This window comes from Heterodontus francisci, chromosome 19 (genome assembly GCF_036365525.1).
Source record: "Heterodontus francisci isolate sHetFra1 chromosome 19, sHetFra1.hap1, whole genome shotgun sequence".
Taxonomy (NCBI): Eukaryota; Metazoa; Chordata; class Chondrichthyes; order Heterodontiformes; family Heterodontidae; genus Heterodontus; species Heterodontus francisci.
Window position 1 is genome coordinate 32,979,402 of NC_090389.1, and position 24,292 is coordinate 33,003,693.

A 24,292-nucleotide genomic window follows, 5' to 3' on the forward strand; every position below is an offset into this window, starting at 1 on the left:
AAGTGGTCACTGAGCTATGCCACCTCCTGCAACCCGACCTGGAGCCTCCCCAGGGTGCGGACAGCCTTGCCAGTGGCCATCAAGGTCACCATCACCCTCAACAATTACACTGCTGGGTCCTTCTAGGTAGGAACTGGAGTAATTGCCAACATTTCTCAGTATGCTATTCATCGCTGCGTCTGGGAGGTGACAAAGGTCATATATGCCAGGCGGGGAAGAAGGGTGGGGGTTCATTGTCTCCTTACTCAGGAGGGACAAGCAGGATGAAAGGTCATATGGCTTTGTGTTCACAGCGGGATTCCTGGTGGGTGGAGGGGGGGGTGGAAATGTCATCGGATGTACCCGCATGGTTCTCTGCCCCCCCACCCATGTCAATGCGAAGAGTTACAGGGCTTCATTCAATAAATGTGCAATTGCTGTGCGACCACGACAAGACCTTAATCTCGATGAACACCCACTAACCCAGCAGCGGCCACAATGCATTTGTTTCATCCTTATGTTGTTTCTGGTTCTCAGATGTTGGAAAGAATCACAATTTAATCTTGGAAAAGGCTGGAGTCAGTTTGTTTATTTCAACACCATGCTTGTGCTGTAGAACCTGATTGAACTGGTTCTTGTGGTGCATATAACATGACTCCCCAGTACAGCCGTGAATGAGGCCCCCCACTGGATCACTTACACATAACAACTACTTCCTAGCTAATTAGTTCCTAACCCTTTGCAGATAGTTTAACAATATATACATATATAACATCCCTGTTTCTTTAAAACATAAAGCACCTGCATCAATATAACTGTCAATATAAATAAAAAAGATTATCATCTGACTTGTGGAAATAATCTGAATCCCTTTTTAGAATCTTTTATAGTGTGCATTTTTTTTTATTATTCACGGTATCGCTAGGGTGGTAAGATGTTGTGTCTCCATCTTGTAGATTTGGCATTTGTTGCTCTCAGTGGTGAGTTGGCACGCTGTACAGGTGACATTGTGTCACTTACTGGTGATGTTCTTAATGTTGTCTCGCTGGATAGTGATGTTCCCGATGTTGTTGATGGTCTTTTCTGTTGTTCCAGCTCAGGTGTAGGTCGAATATGGATTCTGTTCCTTCTCATTTGCTTACCGGTTTTGTTCTCAATGATATATGACCTTGGAGTCTCAGCTTCACATCAACTTTTGCTGGGCTCCAGGTTTTCATGATTGGATCCTGTACGCGTACAGTTTGCCCTTTCAACAGCTCAAATAGGGATTTACCATATTTGTTGAAGTGTTGCTCTTCTCTTACCTGTGCTTCAGTGAGTTGTTGTCTCACTGCCTCCTGGTTATTTGAAGGATGGATTTTGCTTGGCAGAGTTGTCCTTTATTTTCTTCCATTGAACAGCTCTGCTGGTGATTTCATGTCAGCCTTGAGAGGTGTGGATCGGAGTGACAATAAGGCCAAATTTGGGTCTTCCTTCGTCTCTTGGCATTTCACAAGTCTTCCTTTGACCATCTGTACGTGTTTTTCTATAAATCCGTGTCTCCATGGGTAGTTTGGTGATAAAGTGATGGTGTTGAACCCATACTGGTCAGCAAATTCCTTAAATTCTCCAGATGTAAATTGGGTGCCGTTGTCACATATTAACCTTTCAGGAATTCCTTGCTCGGCGAACAGAACTCGTACTGCTGAGATTATTGTTGTGACTCTCATGTCTTTCATCTTCCGGATAAAAGGGAATTTTGAGTAGTAGTTTGCGACTATGAGATACCATTCTTGATTATGTGTGAATAAATCGACTCCGACAGTATGCCATAGTCTGGGTGGTTAGTCTGGGTGGTACTTCAGTAGCTATCATCTCCTCTTTCTGTTGTGAGTTTCTGTACTTCTGGCATACATTGCATGCAGACACGATATTTTCAATATCTTTGTATTTGCCTATCCAGTACACAGCTGATCTGGCTCTGAGCTTACACTTCTCCATTCACATATGGCCTTTGTGTATCTTTTGGAGAAGTTCTTCCTGCATTGTTTTGTGTATGATTAGTCTGGATCCGGCCAGCAGAACACTATATTCTAGTGAGATGTCATCTCTGATAGACCAGTACTGCTGTATTGCTGGCTGTGTGTGCTGTATCCGATCAGGCCATCACTGCATCACTTGCTGAGATAGCATCCGTAACTCCTAGTCTTTGCTGGTCTCATCTCGAATTTGACTCAGTTTTGGTGGTGTTGCATTCACTAGGTGATGAATCTTTATGCCTAGATCTTCTTTGCTTCTTATCGGAGGGCGCTTTTCAACGGGTGTACAACCCTCAGTGTCACCTCCTTCACCTTGTGGTTTACTGAGAAAATCTGTAGCTCTTCACAACTGCTCAACCCCAGGATAGCTGGACCATCTGTTTCTGTGACGTAGAACATACAGTTAACATATTTTCCTTTGAGTGTCCCTCTGACTGAGTTGTTCCTAGCTGTCGAATCTCAGTTCCCCCTGTATGCTATTAGCATGACATTGTTTGGTTTCAGAGCACCTTCCCTTGGATAACCATTTTTCTGCAAATTTCAGGAAAGATCTGTTGGTATAGTCTGAGCGGGATGATGTTACTCTGCGCTCCAATATCAATCTTCACCTTCAGATTTATTATTTTCGGCTTATTTCTCAGCCTCTTCCGGATCTGAATAGTTGTGTGAATTTCTTTTCTCTGGGAACTGTCACATCCAGACATTTCATGCAATTCTGTGGTTCCTATGTCTATCATGTTCTCAAACCCGTCGCCATCCTCCAGGGTATGGATGTTTTGGTTTCTTTCACTATTCCTTTACCCTGTTATTCTGGCTCTGATGACTCTTCTACCAACTTCTTGCCTTGTTCTGCACATTGATTGGCCTTTCCACAAGCTCTGCAGATTGATCCATATGCGGGACATTTCTTTCCATCTATCAATTCATGTGATCATCCACAGCTCCTGCACGTCTTTCTCTCTGTTTGGTGTACATTCTTTAGTTGTTGTTTCACTGCATTGACCCTGCTGCCTGTCTCTTGGCTTAACTGACGCCTAGTCATTTGGGAGGTCAGAGTCTTCATCTGTCTGCTTGTAGCTTCATGTGCTCTGACAGTGTCTACAGCCTACGATATTGCGAGCTTGTCCTGTCCGATTAGAGCTTCCTGTACTTCAGGATGTGCAGAACCCCCAAATGAACTGATCCATCAGCTGTTCATCTGTGTCCTTAAATTTACATTTTCTGGCTGCATTTTTCAATCTTGCTACAAAATTGTCAATAGGCTCACCTAGTTCCTGTCTGAGGCCTTGAAATTCATATCAGTAAATCCGATGATTTAATTTTGGCTGGAGATGGATGCTGAATCTTTCAAAAATTTTGTCTGGGTTTCTGCTGTCCTCTTCGCATAGGTCCCAGCTGTTAAATAAATGTAATCCTTTATCTCCAGCCCACAGAAAGAGATAGCTGACCCTCTCCTCTTCACTAGTGCCTTTTAGGAAACGTTGAATGCCAAATTGCAATTTTGTTTAAACTTTTCAAATGCCTCTATGACATCATCAGCTCCCCAATTCATGATGAGCTGTAGCAGTGCATTCACTCCTGTCCTGGCTGACATTTCGATCTTTTAATTTAGAGTTTTCTCACGAGTCACTCAGTTTTTCTGCCTCTGGTACTAATTTGTGTCACTTTTCTCAATCTGATACTTTTAAAAATGTTGTAGGTTTACTCACAGACACTCGTTGCCACCATGTTTCGTCTTAATAGTGTTTCTAGTTCCCAGGTGTTGGAATGTATCACACTTTAATCTTGGAAAAAGGCTGGAGTCAGTCTTGTTTATTTCAACACCATGCTTGTGCTGTAGAACCTAATTGAACTGGTTCTTGTGTTACATATAACATGACTCCCCAGTGCAGCCATGAATGAGGCCACCACTGGAACACTTACACATAACAACTAGTTCCTAGCTAATTAGTTCCTAACATGTTACAGATAGTATCATTTATACATATATAACAGCATTTATCCTGTGCCAGTCAGCCTTACCCATCATCATTGGCCCTCCTAGGAGAGCCAGAGTCTGGCTGCTGGAGCTACCCTCTCTGTGTGTGGAGGGGGACTTCAGCGAGAACCTCAAAACCACTCCGAATGTCATTAAGCAGGCAATTGGCCTGTCTTGACTGCCCAGGGGTGCATTCCATAACACTCTAGAGACAGTCTTTAAGTTTGTGGTGGTCTGCCGTGTCCTCCACAACCTGTCCATTCTGAGGCCGGAGCCACTTCCTCCAAGGATCCAGAGACCAGCTTGAGGGGAGGAGGAGGCAGAAGAGGTGGAGGTAGGGAGGAAGCATTCTGGATTGCTTGAAACCTGACAGGCTGTCAGAGAGCAGATTATGAGGCTCCGCTTCCACTGAGACAACTTCCCCAGACCAACATGGGCCCACCATTTCCCACTGTCACATCCATCTGAGATGTCCCCTCACAGTCTCCTCTTGGTCATTATCCAGCAATAAAAACCATCAACAAAAAATTTCACATAATATCTTTATCCAAGAAACATCAACTTATACAAAGAGAAATGAACTATTCACCATTGTGCAATCCCTTAGTCCCTGTCTTGCAGGCACCCTTTCCTGGCCTACCGCTCCTACACAGTACTACCACAGCAGTTGCAGCATGGCTTGTGGAAGTGGGGAGACTGCAGACTGCCTTGAAGGACGCCCTCGAGCAGCTCTGGGCCTTGGACTGCATCACCTGGTTATGGGCAGCAGCAGTCAGGCTGGTTGGCTAAGAGGCAACAATAAGGTGGATAGGCAGTGGTGGGAGCATGAATTATATCATCCTGAGAGGCAACAGCAGGATTGTCTGTCACTACGCCCCTGTCACTCCCACAGGGTGACCTCAGTAATCCTAGTAATCTGCTGGAGGACAGATTACTGGACTGCAGCGAGAGCTTGCTTGCACATTTGAGCACTGGAATCCGCAGCAATGATGGCAGCAGTCTGAGCCTGCATGGCACCAAGACTGGATCTCAGTCTGACCTTCCACTGCAACATTGAGATGTGTTAGCTTCCGCCTGTGTTGCAGCAGAAGGTAACACAGTGGCCACCACACAGTCCATCATGGTCAGATCTGAGAAGCATGGCTCCAAGCTCTGGGCAATGGCCTTTGCCATGATGGATCTGGACTCCTCCATGCTGCTTGACAGTGATAGAAGACTATCTGGCAGGCCTGTCAATGCGCCAAGCCTTTTATTGTGCATGCCCATCATCCCTCTCCTGTAGGCCACCCCATTTAAGTCCTCATCTGAGTCCCTGGAGCAGAACATGTCTATGACCTCACCCTCCAGGGAGTTGTCACACAAACCACCCTTTCCCCCTGGTCTGACTGCAGCCCACTCATGTCCGGTGACTCACAAATGAAGATCCCAACTCTAGACTATCCTTTAAGGTACACACAGTGTCTTAGCTGTTGACTGGAATTGTGAGATCAAGTGACAGTGTCTCCTCAACACTGTGGAATTGCTCTTCCTCTTCCTCCTGGCTGTGCTGAGGCTATCCAGGTGGACTAGGCAGCTCCTGGGTACCTGAAAGCATAAAAGCAGATGGGAAGGGTTGGGGTGAGGGAGTGGGGTGGGGAGGAAAGCAGGTGGTCCATGGCCACACCATCTGCAGCTTCCACTTCATGCCACATCTCAGGTTGAATGGGAGCATAAGGCAGTCACTTACCAACATTCTGGATGGTCTCGGCGGCAGCAGATGCCTCAGGCTCTGTTACTGCCAGCCCCTTGATTCTAAGCAGGCTCAGGGGATGGAGTCAAGCTGGAACTCCCTTCAGTTCCCTGGGTCTTGTCGTTGCTGCTAGTCAGCTACTCCTGCAAGAGAGAGGGCAGAATGTCAGTGCTTGTGTTACCATTTGTATGGGTGATGTGACTGTGGTAGCTGAATAGTTGGAGGCATGTGGAGGCAGTGAGAGATAGGTTTGAAGCTGGCATCATTGGTAGGTGTTTCAGGGTGAGGTTGATCATCTGAATATTAGTCATGAGTGCTGTGTGCTAGTGAGTGTTGCTTAATGAGTGATGGGGCTGTGAAGCACTGAACAACTTGAGAGATTGGTGGTTTGGTGGATATGAGATGTCATTTGAGGATGAATTCACTGACCTTGACCATGTATGTGAGTTTAGTAAACTTCTTTCAGCACTGCTGCCATGTTTTCAGGGCCAGATTCCTGGCCATATTTTGCCACTGTCTTCGGAGGCTGCTGAGTGACGGCCTCCTGACCCCCATGGAAACATGGCCTCCCTCCTGGATCCACCTGGGTAACATGCCTCAAAAGCACCATCAGAATATCCGGGCACCCTATTCCTTGCCTGGTGTTCCATGCTTCTTGACCTTCAGTGTTCCAAAATCACTTTCTGTCAGCCTTCAGTTCAGCAGTACAGCTTTAAGAGGGACAGCCTGCCTTTAAGAGCTGGAGACTAGCTGCAACATGTGCTCGCCTCACACGCTGTTAAGCCCCCTCACTGTGTGGCCAGACACCCAGCAGCACAGCAGACACTTGGTCCCACTCCCCAATCACCTTCAATGGAACCAGTGTAGGCAGCTCATGGATCGTGACACTACCCCACCCACTGATAACATCCTTTGTGACTTCTTCCTGTCCTTCTTGAACTCTCTAATGCATTTGACATGGTTAACCACTCCATCCTACTCCAGCACCCGACCTCCATGTACCTCATAGCTCACTAATGCACCATTGTCCTGATGCGGCTTCACTCCTACCTGTTTCAGTGTAATCAGCAGATTTCCTGTTGTAGCTTTTCTACCTAAAGAGGCATCTCAAGAGTGCCCCACTGTTGCCCCCTTGCCATCTTTCTATTTCTTATCTGGTGCTCTTCGGAGGCACCTGTTCATATAAATGCTGACAACACCGAGCTATATTTCAATGCCACCAACTTTATCCCAATGACTGCTATAATGGTGATCGACAACCTGTCTATAATCACTTTATGAATTAACCTGAGCTTTCTCCAACTTAACATTGGCAAAAGCAAAGCTAAGTTCAGCACTGGCAGAAATCCTCACCATATTTTTCACTTCAATTCACCTCTCTGGTTGTTCTTTCAGGTTGACCTGCAGGTGTGCAACCTCAGTGTCCTCTTTGTCCCTGAGCTGAGTTCCAATCAGTATTGATCACCAAGATTGGCTATACTCAACTCTGCAACATTGCCCACAGCTGGCCTTACTTCAGTCCCAGCGCCACAAAAATCCGAATCCATACCCGAGTCACCTTCTAGCTTAATATTTGCATCACTCTCCCAGTTGGCCTCCTGAGCTCCATTTTACAGAAACCTGTTCAAAACTCCACCACCCGCATGCTACCCAGGGATTTGCTCTACTAATGTATCACCCCTGTCCTCACCAACCTCCATTGACATTCCACCTTCTAACATGGGCACTTTACAATCTTAATCGTCATCTGCTCAGCTTAACATCTGTGGCAAGGAAAATTTTAGAGTGTTTAGATAAGAATGAAATTATCATGCATATAGCTAAAGAGAACATAGAAGTAGCCAAAAGGATCAAAACCTCATAGAATTCTTTGAAATGTAACAGATATGATAGATAAGGAAATGTACGTAATTAAGAACTTTTGGAATGTCTATGCCAAGGTACTGCACAAGAGATTGCTAGAGAAGATTAAGGGGTATAGAATTAGGAAGAGGATAACAAATTACATCAAAATTGTTGAGAAAGGAGAAAATGGAGACTCGGATACTTTTTCAGTGTGGTTGAAAGTGGGCAGTGTCCCACAGGGTTCAATTCTTGGGCCATTTCCATTCACTGTGTTTAGCAATAATTTAACTATCAGCCAAGAGAGAGTGGCACCAAAATTTGCAGGCGATACTAGTAATTATAGTTAATTCTTTAGAAGACCAAAGGAAGCTGTATGATGATATTAATATGATGGGGTAATGGACTAAAATATGGCAGGTAAAATTCAATGTCAGTGAGTGTGATGTGATGTATTTTGGCTCCGTGAGGGCTCCCAGGGAGCCCTTGTTACAGACGCCCTTGGAGCAGGCTTACAGCTACCCCTTCAAGAACACCCTGATGCAGATCCACATGGCCTGCATCCGGGCTCACCAGCTGGACATGCTGGCCATGTGTATGTATTAGTCCCTGTCCATGCAGCAGAGCTTGGTCTCCAATTGTCTCGGCCATCCCTTTCATTGGACAAGGACCTTTCTTTGCTCAGACCATGTGGTAGGTGGTGTGCAACGGCCACCCCACGTTAGAAGAACCCATGTGCAGGCATCTTCCACCCCCTTAAAATGAACTTCGGGACATGTAGTATCAGGATTGGACGATTCAGTCACCTAAGGATCTGCAACCCTAGACTGGAAGAAAGTCGTCCTTGTTCTCGACGGACTGTCTAAGAAGAAGAAAATTTTGACAAAAATGAAGCAGCACTTATCTTCTGAATGGAAGGAATATTGGTGCTATGGAAGAGCAGAGCGATTTGAAGGACCAGGGTCACAGGACATTCAAATGTATAAAATGCTAGTTAGGCCATAGCTGGAGTACTGTGTACAGTTCTGGGCATCACACTATAGGAAGGATGGGGTTGCACTGGAGAAGGTGCAGAGGAGATTCACCAGGATGTTGCCTGGGCTGGAGCGTTTCAGCTATGAAGAGAGACTGAAAAGGCTAGGATTGTTTTCCTTAGAGCAGAGAAAGCTGAGGGGGGACATGATTGAAGTATACAAAATTATGAGGGACATTGATAGATTAGTTAGGAAGAAACTTTTACCCTTAGCGGAGGGCTCAATAACTGGGGGGCATAGATTTAAGGTAAGGGGCAGGAGGTTTAGAGGGGATTAGAGGGTGGTTGGAATCTGGAACGTACTGCCTGAAGAGGTGGTACAGGCAGGAACCACCACAACATTTAAGAAGTATTTAGATGAGCAGTTGAAATGCCATAGCATACAAGGCTATGGGCCAAGTGCTGGAAAATGGGATTAGAATAGGTTGGTGCTTGATGGCTGGCACAGATACAATGGGCTGAAGGGCCTGTTTCTGTGTTGTATGAATCTATGACTCTAAAATCAGCACCTCTGGTTGTCAGAGAAAAAATATTGGCTATGATTATTTCGAAAAGCAGAAAAGTGATAAACAAAAATGATGCTGTATGTCAGAAGTTTAAGTCAAGAGCACATGTTAAAGGATTACTTTCTTGGGAAATTTTGAGTTTCCAAAGTGGTGTTATTAAAGGTTTTAAGATTATAAAGTGAATAGACAAATTAGATCCAGTTAATTTTGAAGAACATTTCAAGTATCAAAGGATAAAACATTAAAATGTGAAAGATAAAATTCAAAAGGGAAGCTGGATGGAATTATATCACCCAAAGGGGGATAAAGTTATGAAATTTTCAAGTTCTCAAGGAATTTGAATAATATGAACAGTTTAAGAGACATGTGATGCATTCCTGGACATAGAAGGGATATTATGAGAAAGATGGGGTTAACTTATGAAATAGGAATAGATTTCTTTGGGACCTAACGACATTTTCTTGTTCCAAAAAAATCTTATTATCTTTCAAAAATAGAATTTTAGCATATTAATGTAGGTAAAAGTGGCATAATACAGACACTGAAAAATGATTAAAACCATAAATATTTATTCATGAGCTTTTGTGAGCAAGCAATACAGTATTTTGTTAGATTTCAAAGGATTGTTTGTCATTTAGCAAGATTACCCTGCCAAGTATTTTCTATTTTCCACAGATTATTATAGGATTTTTGCTTTATTTATTTGTGTGTATGTGTGTTTGTGTATATATATATATAGATAGATAGATAGATAGATATAATAAATAGTCCTAGTACAGGAATGTTATAAAATACTGTTTTGCTAGATACAAGGAAGAAAAATATATTGACTCATTTTCTTCAAAATTCTATGTCATTAGCTGCTGGTTGTTAGTGAAATTGGAAAATATAACTATTCCAACACAAGACATTGCATTGATTTTTGTAAATCTCAATAAATTGGTAACAGCATGACACAGTCAGTGCAACAGGTACAAACCACATGAAGCTACCAAAAGATGTAAAAGGATTGATTTTTGTCATGTTGTTATTATTGTTTCTTTGTTACAAATGGAAAATCTAGACGCTTTCATCATTATCATCAAATAGCACCAGTCAATATTAATTTATCCTTGGGCAAAACGTATTGAATATTTAGCAACTTCTGTTTTCTATTTTGAGTATGATGTGTACTTGCAAAAAGTATTGACATTGAAAAAGATGTTTTCTGTTAGATGTTCCAGGGTCACCAGAAGATTTGGAATTGTCAATCCTGCAAAACAGGAGTGTCAGATTAGAATGGAAGCCAGGAAATAGCCATAATAGTCCCATAACTGGTAGGTAATGTTTACTATTTCACAAATACTTGCTTCTTCCCAAAATTATTTTCAGTGGTGCTCAAGGAGGGACCATGGTGAATAATCAAAAGATTGGATTTGATTGTGATCACAAACAAATGGACTGAAATTATTTTGATTTGGATGGTATAAGTCCGAATGGGGTTAAATATAAAACACAGGAATACTTTTAATTGAGCACCAAATTGGTAGAATTATTTAAAGCAGCAAAAGAAAATCTGCTACAATGGCTAAAGGAAATGTTTAAGCAAAGGATCCTCTTTTGAGTTAGATTGTTATACAGAGCTTTGCCCAACATTTAACCAGTTCTATAAATAACCTGGAGTTCTTAATACTGTTGCCATGCGCAAAATAAGATAGAAGATGCTCCACATTCAGTATTGATACTTATCTGATGAAAGGTCACAGACCTGAAATGCTAACTCTGTTTTTCTCTCTCCGCAGATGCTGCCAGACCTGCTGAGTATTTCCAGCACATTGTTTTTTATTTCAGATTTCCAGCATCCTCAGTATTTTGCTTTTACTGAATTTCCCATGTTATTTTATAGATATATTAACATCTGAAACAACTTAAATTTTATATAGAGTTTATCGTGGAGGAAAATACATTTGAACCTGGAAGATGGCACGAGAAGAGAAGAGTTGATGGAAATGAAACTTCAGTTATATTGCAGCTCTCCCCTTATGTGACTTACCAGTTTCGTTTATCAGCTCGAAATAAAGTCGGCAAAAGCCATCCCAGTTTACCTTCGAAAAAGCACACAACACTATCAGCAGGTATGTCAATTTAAAAAAAAATAATTTATTCCTTTCCTATCAAAATAAGGCTTTTATCATACAGTAAATAATAAGAATAATAACAACAATAATAATTAGTTCAGGAATACTTTATTCTCTAGCTACATCTGCTGGAAGATTTCCATTTGAGGATTGTATTTCTTTAAGACATGTCCCAAATGCCTCAATATATGGGAATTCCAATTCCCTGATTTTGCTAGAGCCATAACGTTGTTTTCTTCAATATATTTACTTTTCACTAGTCGATCTACTAAAGTTTTCTTGTATCCTTCTTCCTCTGTTGTTGGCCTCTCACTCTATTTCTCTGTCTTCAATTTTTGTCTCCTCTCTTTGTTTATCTGTTTGTCTCTTTATTCCTTTCTCTCTTATTTTCTCTCTCTCTCGCTCTCTCTCTCTCACACACACACCTACCTACACCTTTCACAGTTTAACAGATAACTATTTCATATTACTATATGGAATAATTTATTATTTAACTGTCTAATTGTTACGGCTAGCTGAAAATGAGGTCTAAGGTTCCCTTTCAACCTTCGCCTGGTCTTGCTGCAACAGGGTTTAATTTTAAACACACCGGGCTGAATTTTACCTGCCCCTCGACGCTGTGGGTCGCGAGCTGCGGGAGCCGCCTTAACCCCGATGTTGAGAAGGGCCTGCTGCATATTACCGGCGACGGTGGGACCTCGGCGCGGCCCCGCGTCGCCAGGCGGTGGGCCCTTCATCTCCATATTAAAATAAGGGTTAATGAAATGCAAATTCACCTACCTGCAGGTGGCGGCTGTGCCACTCTGATGTTATGGCCGCTGTTCCTGCACTGTGCGCCTTCGGAATTCCATACGGAGTTCCGGGTGAGAACCTGGTGGGGAGGGGGGAGTAATAAAATTGCCAGGGCAGGAGGGGGAGGAGCGGGGAGAACACTTTTTATTGGATGTGGGGATGGTGGGAAGGGGCGAGAGGCGAGAAGTGCGGAGGTTTGCGGGGAAAGTTCGGGAAGGAAACAAATTATTTTTGAGAATAAATACCACTTAAATGGCCATGGGGGGGGGGGTGGTGGGGGGCGGGTTGGGGAAGGGCCGCGACATCTTTATTCATTGCTAATAAAACTTCCCGATGACTGCATCTTTACAAATTAAAATCACATTGTAAATGATTAAAGCCCTTTAAAAATGGCGCAGGCGCCTGCGTGATGGTGCTGGACGCCGTTGCCGGGGACGTGGCGGCCACCCCCTTACATCATTGGGGGCGGCTGCTCCGTCCCCTCAATTTAAATGAGCCCCCGCGCAGAACATAATGGAGACTCAGGGACAGCGCATCTGCGCGGGATGCACACCGTTTGTAGAGTGCACCACCGCGAACTGCTGTGCCCTCATAAAATTCAGCCCAGCTTGGTGAATCCTTGTTCATCACTTTCCAATTAGAAAGCAAAAACAGCACAAACAGGTTTTCTTAGGTTTAAAGAAGAAAGGTTGAAATTTATTAAACTTAAACTCTAAATCAGTTAATGCCCACAGATACACACCAAGCCCCATGCTAGCATGCATACGCGATACACACATGCAAATAGAGACAGGAAAGAGCAGAAGAAAAAATAAACTGGAAAAGTTTGAGGCAATATCTAAAGAGTTCACTGTGGAGTCCTTGATTGTAGGTAGATCTTGCTTTTCGTTGGGGCCCAGTACTCTTCTTAAACCTTTTTTGCTGTAGGAGACTTTTTTCTCTTGGGGTTCATGTGTCTTCAGTGGATTCAGAGGCTTGTGAGAAAGAGATGGTAGCAGACAGGAGAGAGAACTCTGCCCAAACTGTTTGTACAAATTCAAAAAACTCAGGTTGCCCAGCAGGTTAGTCATGTGACTAGCTGGTTTGACCATGTCCATTTGTGTATTCAGCCATCTTAGCAGTCAACCTGGAATGTGAGCTTCCCACCTTCAACGTCTGGTGATGAAAAATTCATTGTGGGTTGAATCACAGGGAATGGCTGCTTTGCCCTTCCAAACACTGTCTGTTAATATGCAAATGTCTTTTCCAGCCAAGGCTGATCTGTTTAACAAGTCCTTTCTTCACTCCAGTAACAGTTGAAAATCGATATTCATGACAAAATTAATGTGCCTCATTCTGGGCAGGCGGGGGCCAAGCATGGCACATAAACACAGAAGAATTAATTATTTGGTAATAGGCTGTAAATACAAAACAATTCGTAACTAACTCGAGCAAACTATAAATATTGCATAATTCATTAGCTCGCAGAATGTATCTATGGATTCATTATTTTAAAGTTACTGTAAGTATGGGATGACTCATTGGGATGAATTTTATCGACCCCTCGACATGGCGGGTTGCGGCGTGGGGGCCGGTAAAATTCTATAAGGAGAGGCTCACCTCGACCCGTGACGTCGAGGAAGGCCCACCGCATATTACTGCCGACTGGGGGACCATGCCGCAGCCCCCCGCATCGCATGGCGGCTGGCCCTTCATCTAAATATGTGAATAAAGAATAATTATATGCAAATATACTTACCTGCAGGCGGCACAGAGTTCCAAGGCGAGAACCTGGTGGGGAGGGGGGAGGAATAACATTTCCAGGGCAGGAGGGGTGGAGGAGCGGGGAAATCAATTTTTATTGGATATGGGGATGTTGGAAAGGGGTTATAGGCCAAATGTTAGAACTTTGGGGGGTAATGTTTGGGTAGGGAAAAAAGGGAAAAAGGCAAGTGTTGGTCATTGGCGGGGTTGGGGAAGGGCCATCCACATCTTTATTTTTTAAAACAAATGTAACAATGTTGCACCTTTAAAATTTACCAGAAATGTTGGGGAACACGGGGTTTAGTGAGAGAGAGGAACTGAAAGAAATCAGTATTAGTAGAGAAATGGTGTTGGGGAAATTGATGGGATTGAAGGCCAATAAATCCCCAGGGCCTGATGGTATGCATCCCAGAGTACTTAAGGAAGTGGCCCTAGAAATAGTGGATGCATTGGTGGTCATATTCCATCTTCCTCTGGAATAGTTCCTGCAGATTGGAGGGTAGCTAATGTAACCCCACTATTTAAAAAGGGAGATAGAGAGAAAGCAGGGAATTACAGACCAGTCAGCCTGACGTCAGTAATGGGGAAAATTGTAGAGTCCATTCTCAAAGATTTTATAGCAGAGCACTTAGAGAACAGTGGTAGAATTGGGCAGAGTCAGCATGGATTTATGAAAGGGAAATCATGCTTGACAAATCTACTAGAGTTCCTCGAGGATGTAACTAGTAGAGTTGATGAGGGAGAGCCAGTAGATGTGGTTTATTTGCACTTTCAGAAGGCTTTCGACAAACTCCCACATAAGAGATTAGCATGTAAAATTAAAGTGCATGGGATTGAGGGTAGTGTATTGCGATGGATAGAAAATTTTGGCGGACAGGAAACAAAGAGTAGGGATAAATGGATCTTTTTCCGAATGGCAGGCAGTGACTAGTGGGGTACGGCAGGGATCGGTGCTAGTACCCCCAGATATTCACAATATACATTAAGGATTAGCTGAGGAAACTAAATGTAATATCTCCAAATTTGCAGATGACACAAAACTGGGTGGGAGAGTGAATTGTGAGGAGGATGCAAAGAGGCTTCAGGGTAATTTGGACAAGTTGAGTGAGTGGGCTAATGCATGGCAGATGCAATATAATGTGGATAAATGTGAGGTTATCCAGTTTGTTAGTAAAAACAGGAAGGCAGTTTATTATCTGAATGGCTATAAACTGAGAGGGGGGAATATGCAGCGAGACCTGGGTGTTCTCGTACACCAGTCGCTGAAGGTAAGCATGCAGGTGCAACAGGCAGTAAAAAAGGCAAATGGTATGTTTATGTCCTGGATGGTGTTGGGCTTCTTGAGTGTTGTTGGAGCTGCACCCATCCAGGCAAGTGGACAGTATTCCATCACACTCCTGACTTGTGCCTTGTAGATGGTGGACAGGCTTTAAGGAGTCAGGAGGTGAGTTACTCGCCGCAGGCTTCCTAGCCTCTGACCTGCTCTTGTAGCCACGGTATTTATACGGCTACTCCAGTTCAGTTTCTGGTCAATGGTAGCCCCTAGGATGTTGATTGTGGGGGATTCAGCGATGGTAATGCCATTGAATGTCAAGGGGATATGGTTAGATTCTCTCTTTTTGGAGATGGTCATTGCCTGGCACTTGTCTGGTGCGAATGTTACCTGCCACTTATCAGCCCAAGCCTGGATATTGTCCAAGTCTTGCTGCATTTCTCCACAGACTGCTTCAGTATCTGAGGAGTCACAAATGGTGCTGAACATTGTGCAATCATCAGAGAACATCCCCACTTCTGACCTTATGATTTAAGGAAGGTCATTGATGAAGCAGCTGAAGATGATTGGGCCGAGGACACTACCCTTAGAACTCCTGCAGTGATGTCCTGGAGCTGAGATGATTGACCTCCAACAACCACAACCATCTTCCTTTGCGCTAGGTATGACTTCAGCCAGTGGAGGGTTTCCCCCCTGATTCCCATTGACCTCAGTTTTGCTAGGGCTCCTTGATGCCATACTCGGTCAGATGCTGCCTTGATGTCAAGAGCAGTCACTGTCACCTCACCTCTTGAGTTCAGCTCTTTTGTCCATGTTTGAACCAAGGCTGTAATGAGGTCACGAGCTGAGTGGCCCTGGCGGAACCCAAACTGAGCGTCATTGAGCAGGTTATTGCTAAGCAAGTTGATGACGCCTTCCATCACATTACTGATGATTGAGAGTAGGCTGATGAGGCGGTAATTGGCTGGGTTGGACTTGTCATACTTTTTGTGTACAGGACATACCTGGGCAATTTTCCAAATTGCAGGGTACATGCCAGTGTTGTAGCTTTACTGGAACAGCTTGGCTAGAAGTGCGGCAAGTTTTGAAGGACAGGTCTTCAGTACTATTGCTAGAATATTGTCAGGGCCCATAGCCTTTGCAGTATCCAGTGCCTTCAGTTGTTTCTTAATATCACGCGGAGTGAATCGTATTGGCTGAAGTCTGGCATCTGTGATGTTGGGGACTTCAGGAGGAGGCCGAGATGGATCATCAACTTGGCACTTCTGGCTGAAGGTTGTTGCAAATGCTTCCATCTTATCTTTCGCATGGATGTACTGGCCTTCCTCATCATTGAGGATGGGGATATTTGTGGAGCCACCTCCTCCAGTTAGTTGTTTAATTGTCCACCACCATTCATGGCTGGATGTGGCAGGACTGCAGAGCTTAGATCTGATCTGTTGGTTATGGGATTGCTTCGCTCTGTCTATCGCATGCTGCTTACGCAATTTTGCACGCAGATAGTCCTGTGTTGTAGCTTCACCAGGTTGGCAGCTCATTTTGAGGTATGCCTGGTGCTGCTCCTGGCATGCCCTCCTGCACTCTTCTTTGAACCAGGTTTGGTCTCCTGGCTTGATGGTAATGGTAGAGTGGGGGATATGCCGGGCCATGAGGTTACAGGCTGTGGTTTGAGTACAATTCTGCTGCTGCTGATGGCCCACAGCGCCTCATGGATACCCAGCTTTGCATTGCTAGATTTGTTCGAAATCTACCCATTTAGCATGATGATAGTGCCACACAACACGATGGATGGTATACTCAGTGTGAAGATGGGGCTTCGTCTCCACAATGACTGTGTGGTGGTCACTCCTGCCAATAATGTCATGGACAGATGCATCTGCAGTAGGCAGATTGGTGAGGATGAGGTCAAGTATGTTTTACCCTTTTGTTGGTTCCCTCACCACCTGCCGCAGACCCAGTCTAGCAGATATGTCCTTTAGGACCCGCCCAGCTCTGTCAGTAGTGGTGCTACCGAGCCACTCTTGGTGATGGACATTGAAGTCCCCCACCCAGAGTACATTCTGTTCCCTTGCCACCCTCAATGCTTCCTCCAAGTGGTGTTCAACATGGAGGAGTACTGACTCATCAGCTGAGGGAGGGCGGTAGGTGGTAATCAGCAGGAGTTTTCCTTGCCCATATTTGACCTGATGCCATGAGACTTCATGGGGTCCAGAGGCGATGTTGAGACCTCCCAGGGCAACTCCCTCCCTACTGTATACCACTGTGCTGCCACCTCTGCTGCCGGTGGGACAGGACATACCCAGGGATGGTGATAGCTGCGTCTGGGACATTGTCTGTGAGGTACGATTCCATGAATATGACTATGTCAGGCTGTTGCTTGACTAGTCTGTGGGACAGCTCTCCCAACATTGGCAAAAGCCACCAGATGTTAGCAAGGAGGACATTGCAGGATCGACAAGGCTGTGTTTGCCGTTGCCTAGGTCGATGCCGGGTGGTCCGTCCGGTTTCATTCATTTTTATTGACTTCATAGCGGTTAGGTACAACTGAGTGGCTTGCTAGGCCATTTCAGAGGGCATGTAAGAGTCAACCACATTGCTGTGGTTCTGGAGTCACATGTAGGCCAGAGCAGGTAAGGACAGCAGATTTCCTTCCCTAAAGGACATTAGTAAACCAGATGGGTTTTTACAACAATCGACAATGGTTTCATGGCCATCATTAGACTAGCTTTTAATTCCAGATTTCTTAATTAAATTCAAATTCCACCTTCTGCTGTGGTGGGATTTGAACCCATGTCCCCAGAGCAATGCCATGGCACTCTGGGTTATTAGTCCAGTGACAATACCACTATGCCACCACCTCCTTCTGAGAATGGATGGTAACAAGAGTAGCAAGTCAACTTTAACTGAACAGTTCTTATTCTCAGCAGTAGGAGAAATGTCTTCATTTTTACAGTGGTTACAATCACGAAAAATAAAAATGCTTGTGGAACTTCTCCTTTCAATTGCTTGCCAAAAAAAGTAGAGCGCTCCCATGTTAAAGTTACGATAATTGGCTGCTAAGACTCCCTGTCAAGAGTCACACATGAAAAAATAGCTACTTGGTCCAAGTACCAAAAAGGTGCCCCTGCTTGAGGAACCTTATTCGAGCAAAGATTCAAAACCTTCAAGAGGGACGAGATGGGAGAAAATGGACAAGGATAATTAACAAGGAAAAAATCTAGATCAATTATCACTTGATTGATGGTTGTTGTATTACTCTTACAATAATTGAGCATTTAACTGGCCAATTAGCTCATTACTGCACTGCTAATCTTGTTGTACTTGACCTGAAAATTCTTGATACCCTCACAGTGTGTCCAGAATGGAAAGTGTTCTCTTTCCTCACCTTGGTGAGCACAAACTTAACCAAAGAACAATGTCATGGAGAATAATGTTGTTCGATGCCATGTACTGTGTCCATCACTTGTTTGTTCACAGTGCAGCTGCTACTGGGGTTGCATTTTGTAACTTCGATTTGAACTTAGACAACTTTCCATGTTTCTTTTCATTCTTTCCCCAGGGATTTAATTTTCTGTCATACTTACATTTTTTCTGTATTGATTTTTATTATATTGCAACTAGGTTTGTGCTGGCACACATTAAAATGCTTTGCTTTCTTAACTGACAGTGCCTGTGAATCGCTTTGCAAATTTTATGTTCTTCTATAATGTCTTGATAAAATTAGACTTTATTTGGAATGCAACAAAAACATTCTGGCAGGAATTTAACACCCCCGGGGGGTGGGGTAGGGTGGGGGCATAAAATCATGTGGGAGATGGGGAGGGTGGGGGGGGTGCCATGCTGTCACCTACCTGCCCCCGCTGCCATTTTGCATCCATCGTGGCTCCCTTTTTTTTATTCATTCATGGGATGTGGGCGTCGCTGGCCAGGCCAGCATTTATTGCCCATCCCTAATTGCCCTTGAGAAGGTGGTGGTGAGCTGCCTTCTTGAACCAATGCAGCCCATGTGGGGTAGGTACACCCACAGTGCTGTTAGGAAGGGAGTTCCAGGGTTTTGACCCAGGGACAGTGAAGGAACGGCGATATAGTTCCAAGTCAGGATGGTGTGTAACTTGGAGGGGAAGTTGCAGGTGTGGTGTTCCCATGCATTTGCTGCCCTTGTCCTTCTAGTTGGTAGAGGTCGCGGGTTTGGAAGGTGCTGTCTAAGGAGCCTTGGTGCGTTGCTGCAGTGCATCTTGTAGATGGTATACACTGCTGCCACGGTGGTGGAGGGAGTGAATGTTTGTAGATGGGGTGCCAATCAAGCGGGTGCAGTCCCAGCAGTGGCCACCACTCCCACTGGCGCTGGTTGGACTGAGGAGCTGCCGGCCCTCTGATTGGCCGACAGCTCTTCGAAGCGGGACTTCCTGCCTCAGAGGGCAGAAGACCCGGCCGAGGCCAATTAAGGGCCTGGGCCGGGCAAAATAGCAGTGTGGTTTCCAGGCCCTGCGGAGGCAGGCTCTCCCCTGTCATTTCAACCGGTGGGTGGGGCCAGTGCCCTATCGTTAAATTCTGGCTCTTGTTTCAAGCTGATGACTGTTCCTTGATCAGCTTAGTTTAGTAAAACATGTAGTAGAATAAATCAGTTTTTGATCTGAGATAATCAATGTGGATGATCATTTACCATATCTGGCCAACTGGTGGCAGTAATATTTCCTGTTGAAGAATTAATAAAAGACGAGGGCATTTACACCTTAAAGCATTGACTATTTGGAGCATAGAAACCAGAGTAAATCATTCATCCCACTGAGCCTGTGCCTTCTGTTTCTCATGGAAGTTGTATCATTTTAATCCCAATTCTCAGCCCTTTCTCCATATCTTCAATTCTCAATTAAATATCACGTTCCCCTTTCAGATTCTTAGTTGGTTCTGAAGCCATTTGGTGCAGTGCATTCCACTTTCTCTTAACCCTTTGTGGGAAGGGTTTTCAGAATTTCTTCATTAACTGTATTAGTTTGTATTTTACTGTTATGTCCCATTGCTTTAGATTTTGCTAATAAAGAGTCATTTCTACTTCCCCTATAAACTCCCTTCCCTAAACATCTCATGTGGACCATTCTGTTGGACTTTTGGGTTATATGCTTGACATTCTACTCAGGTTTACAGTCACCGGGCACTCTAAGTGATCCTCATATCACCTATGAACCAGAATGTGTATTTTTCTAAGCAATTTCTATAATAGCAAGGCCAGGGATCAAAGAACCCTTGCCATTGTATGCCACATTATTGGAATATAGCACCCACTGTCATGTAATTTTTCTCATCTTTAACAGGCAGATTACACATATACATTCATTAATCAACAATACAGTTAACATAGAATAGGTAAATGAGCAGTACTCTAGAAAAGCACTGCAGAGAAATTTATAAATTTAGCTATCTTTCCAATATACAAGAACAACAATTGTCTTTTACCTGAAGCTGTATTTCAACATAGCTAGATCCCTGAAAATATTTGCTCTTTGTATGCAAGACAGAACATTTTCACTGAATCAAACTCGCCCAATCTTTGTGCTGGCTATAAACTGTAGACCCACCAACTGGGCTCATGCAACTGCAAATAATCCCCAATGGGGGTCTTCCAGCTACAGAGCAGTCCATTAAAGATCTACTGTCAGACAGGTGCAGACACAGCTCTCAATCAAAACTACTGCTTTAAGATGTGTGATGCTTTGAACTTCTTTGGCCTCCTTATCTCGAGAGACAATGGATAAGCGCCTGGAGGTGGTCAGTGGTTTGTGAAGCAGCGCCTGGAGTGGCTATAAAGGCCAATTCTAGAGTGACAGGCTCTTCCACAGGTGCTGCAGAGAAATTTGTTTGTCGGGGCTGTTACACAGTTGGCTCTCCCCTTGCGCCTCTGTCTTTTTTCCTGCCAACTACGAAGTCTGTTCGACTCGCCACACTTTAGCCCCATCTTTATGGCTTCCCGCCAGCTCTGGCAAACGCTGGCAACTGACTCCCACGACTGAACTATATCAGAGGATTTCACTGAGTTGTTACAAACCTTGTGAAGACATGTGAAAAGAAAATACAATAAGAAACTTGTAATTAGATAGATTGGCTACCATTTCACAGTATTCAAACACAGACCATGTGGAAGCAGCCTGGAATACACATATAAGTTTTGAAATAAAATGCTTAGCTAATTAGGCAATTAACATAGTAGCCACTCTACTACACAACAGGAATCATAAATCAGATAAGTATTCATAGACTTTCAGCCTGTCTGTTCAAAATATGTATTCCTGCACCTTGCAGAATCAATCGAAAGAGATCAGATCTCACCCTGGGTGACCAACAATACCGAAACCAATCAATAAACAAAAATAGATAAACATGCCAGGTGTTGTACCTCTCCTCTGCTGTAGAGCAAGGATTCCTCACAGGCGTGAGTAGCCAAAGCTTCAATGGGTAGCCCTTGTCCCAAGAATCCATCCCTGAAGGCGAGTGGGGGGGCCTGAAAAGCTGCAGCACCTGGGACTGTTGAAGTATTAGAATTAGAATTAGAACATTACAGCGCAGTACAGGCCCTTCGGCCCTCGATGTTGCGCCGACCTGTATGTAGGCACATGGCTGCTTCCTGGGAAGCGGGTACACACCTGCAGGAAACACTTTCAGTGGTCGCAGACCAACTAAAGGTTGATGGAGTGAAAGCCCATTCTGTTGATAAAAGCAGCTGGCTCATGCATTGGAGCCTTGATAGCTACACATGTGCAATATATCACAGCTTCCACCTGGGGGAATCCAGCGATGGCCCCGAATCTGAGGGCCCTCACGGTTCAACTGTCAGGGTCAGTCCAGTAGTGCAGATAGTCATCAGCCCTCTTGAATAGGGCATTGGTCACCTTCTTGATGCAGCGGTGGGCCCACATATATGTCCAGTGGATCTCTGGAATGATCCAGAAGCATAAATGTTAATTGTCACAGTGATTTTCAATGTCACTGGCATAGGGTGCCCAACAATCCCATAGGTCATAAATCGTCCTGCAGCATGGTGCATAAGTTGGTGATGGCCTCTCTGGAGAGCTGCAGTCTTTGCCTACACTGCCACTTGGACATTTGGTGGTAGCTGAGTCAAGCCTGGTACACTCTCTGCCTCAGGTGGGCCCTACTTGCATGGCCTCCAGCTGCATCTCTCATCGTGGAGCTTCACGGACAAGCGCAATTTCCTCCTGGCCCTCCCTCCATCAGGGGTGCTGCATCATGCCACAGGTCCAAAAGACAGGGTGTATAAGACTCAAGCCAGGTGATCAGTTGGCCTCCACTGTCCTTGCAGATACGAACCTGTATTGGCAGCTTTCCCTTTGCTACTTAGGGGTAGGTGGTGGCATAGTGGTATTATCACTGGACTAGTAACCCAGAGACCCAGGGTATTGATCTGAAGACATGGGTTTGAATCGCACCACAGCAGAAGGTGGAATTTGAATTTAATTCATAAATCTGGAATTAAAAACTAGTCTAATGAAAAAAACTACTCTAATGATGGCCATGAAACCATTATCGATTGTTGTAAAAACCCATCTGGTTCACTTCTGTCCTTCAGGGAAGGAAATCTGCTGTCCTTACCTGGTCTGGTCTACATGTGACTCCAGACCCACAGCAATGTGGTTAACTCTTACATGCCCTCTGAAATGGCCTAGCAAGCCATTCAGTTGTACCTAACCACTATGAAGTCAATAAAAAGGAATGAAACCGGACGCACCAACCGGCATCGACCTAGGCACTGGAAACGACAACAGCAAACCCAGCCCTGTCGACCCTGCAAAGTCCTTCTGACTAACATTTGGGGGCTTGTGCCAAAGTTGGGAGAGCTGCCCCACAGACTAGTCAAGCAACAGCCTGATATAGTCAGCCTCACGGAATCATACCTTACAGACAATGTCCCAGACACTTCAATCATTGTCCTGTCCCACCGGCAGGACAGACCCAGCAGAGGTGGCGGGACAGTGGTCTACAGTAGGGAGGGAGTTGCCCTGGGAGTCCTCAACATTGCCTCTGCACCCCATGAAGTCTCATGGCATCAGGTCAAATATGGGCAAGGTAACCTCCTACTGATTACCACCTACCACCTTCCCTCAGCTGATGAGTCAGTACTCTTCCTTGTTAAACAGCACTTGGAGGAAGCACTGAGGGTGGCAAGGGCACAGAATGTACTCTGGGTGGGGAACTTCAATGTCCATCACCAAGAGTGGCTCGGTAGCACCACTGCTGACCGAGCTGGCCGAGTACTAAAGGACATATCTGCTAGACTGGGTCTGCGGCATGTGTTGAGAGAACCAACAGGAGGGAAAAACATACTTGACCTCATCCTCACCAATCTGCCTGCTGCAGGTGCTTCTGTCCATGACTGTATTGGTAGGAGTGACCACCGCACAGTCCTTGTGGAGACGAAGTCCCACCTTCACATTGAGGATACCGTCCATCGTGTTGTGTGGTACTATCACCGTGCTAAATGGGATAGATTTCGAACAAATCTAGCAATGCAAAACTGGGCATCCATGAGGTGCTTTGGGCCATCAGCAGCAGCAGAATTGTACTCAACCACAATCTGTAACCTCATGGCCCAGCATATCCCTCACTCTACTATTACCATCAAGCCAGGAGACCAACCTTGGTTCAATGAAGAGTGCAGGAGGGCATGCCCAGGAGCAGCACCAGGCATACCTCAAAATGAGCTGTCAACCTGGTGAATCTACAACCCAAAACTACTTGCATGCCAAACTGCATAAGCAGGATGCAATAGACAGAGCTAAGCGATCCCATAACCAACGGATCAGATCTAAGCTCTGCAGTCCTGCCAAATCCAGTCGTGAATGTTGGTGGTCAATTAAACAACTAACTGGAGGAGGTGGCTCCACAAATATCCCCATCCTCAATGATGGGGGAGCCCAGCACATCAGTACGAAAGATAAGGCAGAAGCATTTGCAACAATCTTCAGCCAGAAGTGCCGAGTTGATGATCCAACTTGGCCCCCTCCTGAAGTCCCCAGCATTACAGATGCCAGACTTCAGCCAATTCGATTCACTCCGCGTGATATCAAGAAACGACTGACGGCACTGGATTCTGCAAAGGCTATGGGTCCTGACAATATTCCGGCAATAGTACGAAAGACCTGTGCTCCAGAACTTGCCGCACACCGAGCCAAGCTGTTCCAGTATTGCTACAACGCTGGCATCTATCCTGCAATGTAGAAAATTGCCCAGGTGTGTCCTGTATACGAAAAGTAGGACAAGTCCAACCCA

General features: G+C 44.8%; 1 protein-coding gene across 1 annotated transcript in view; it reads left to right on the forward strand.

Moving 5' to 3' along the window:
* The window catches only part of chl1b (cell adhesion molecule L1-like b), a 689,058-nt gene that overhangs the window by 279,525 nt on the left and 385,241 nt on the right, over window positions 1-24,292 (forward strand). Inside the window, exons 16-17 of the mRNA XM_068052302.1 lie at window positions 10,300-10,401; window positions 11,008-11,199. Of these exons, the coding sequence (XP_067908403.1) occupies window positions 10,300-10,401; window positions 11,008-11,199 (294 nt within the window). The remainder of the gene's footprint in view (window positions 1-10,299; window positions 10,402-11,007; window positions 11,200-24,292) is intronic.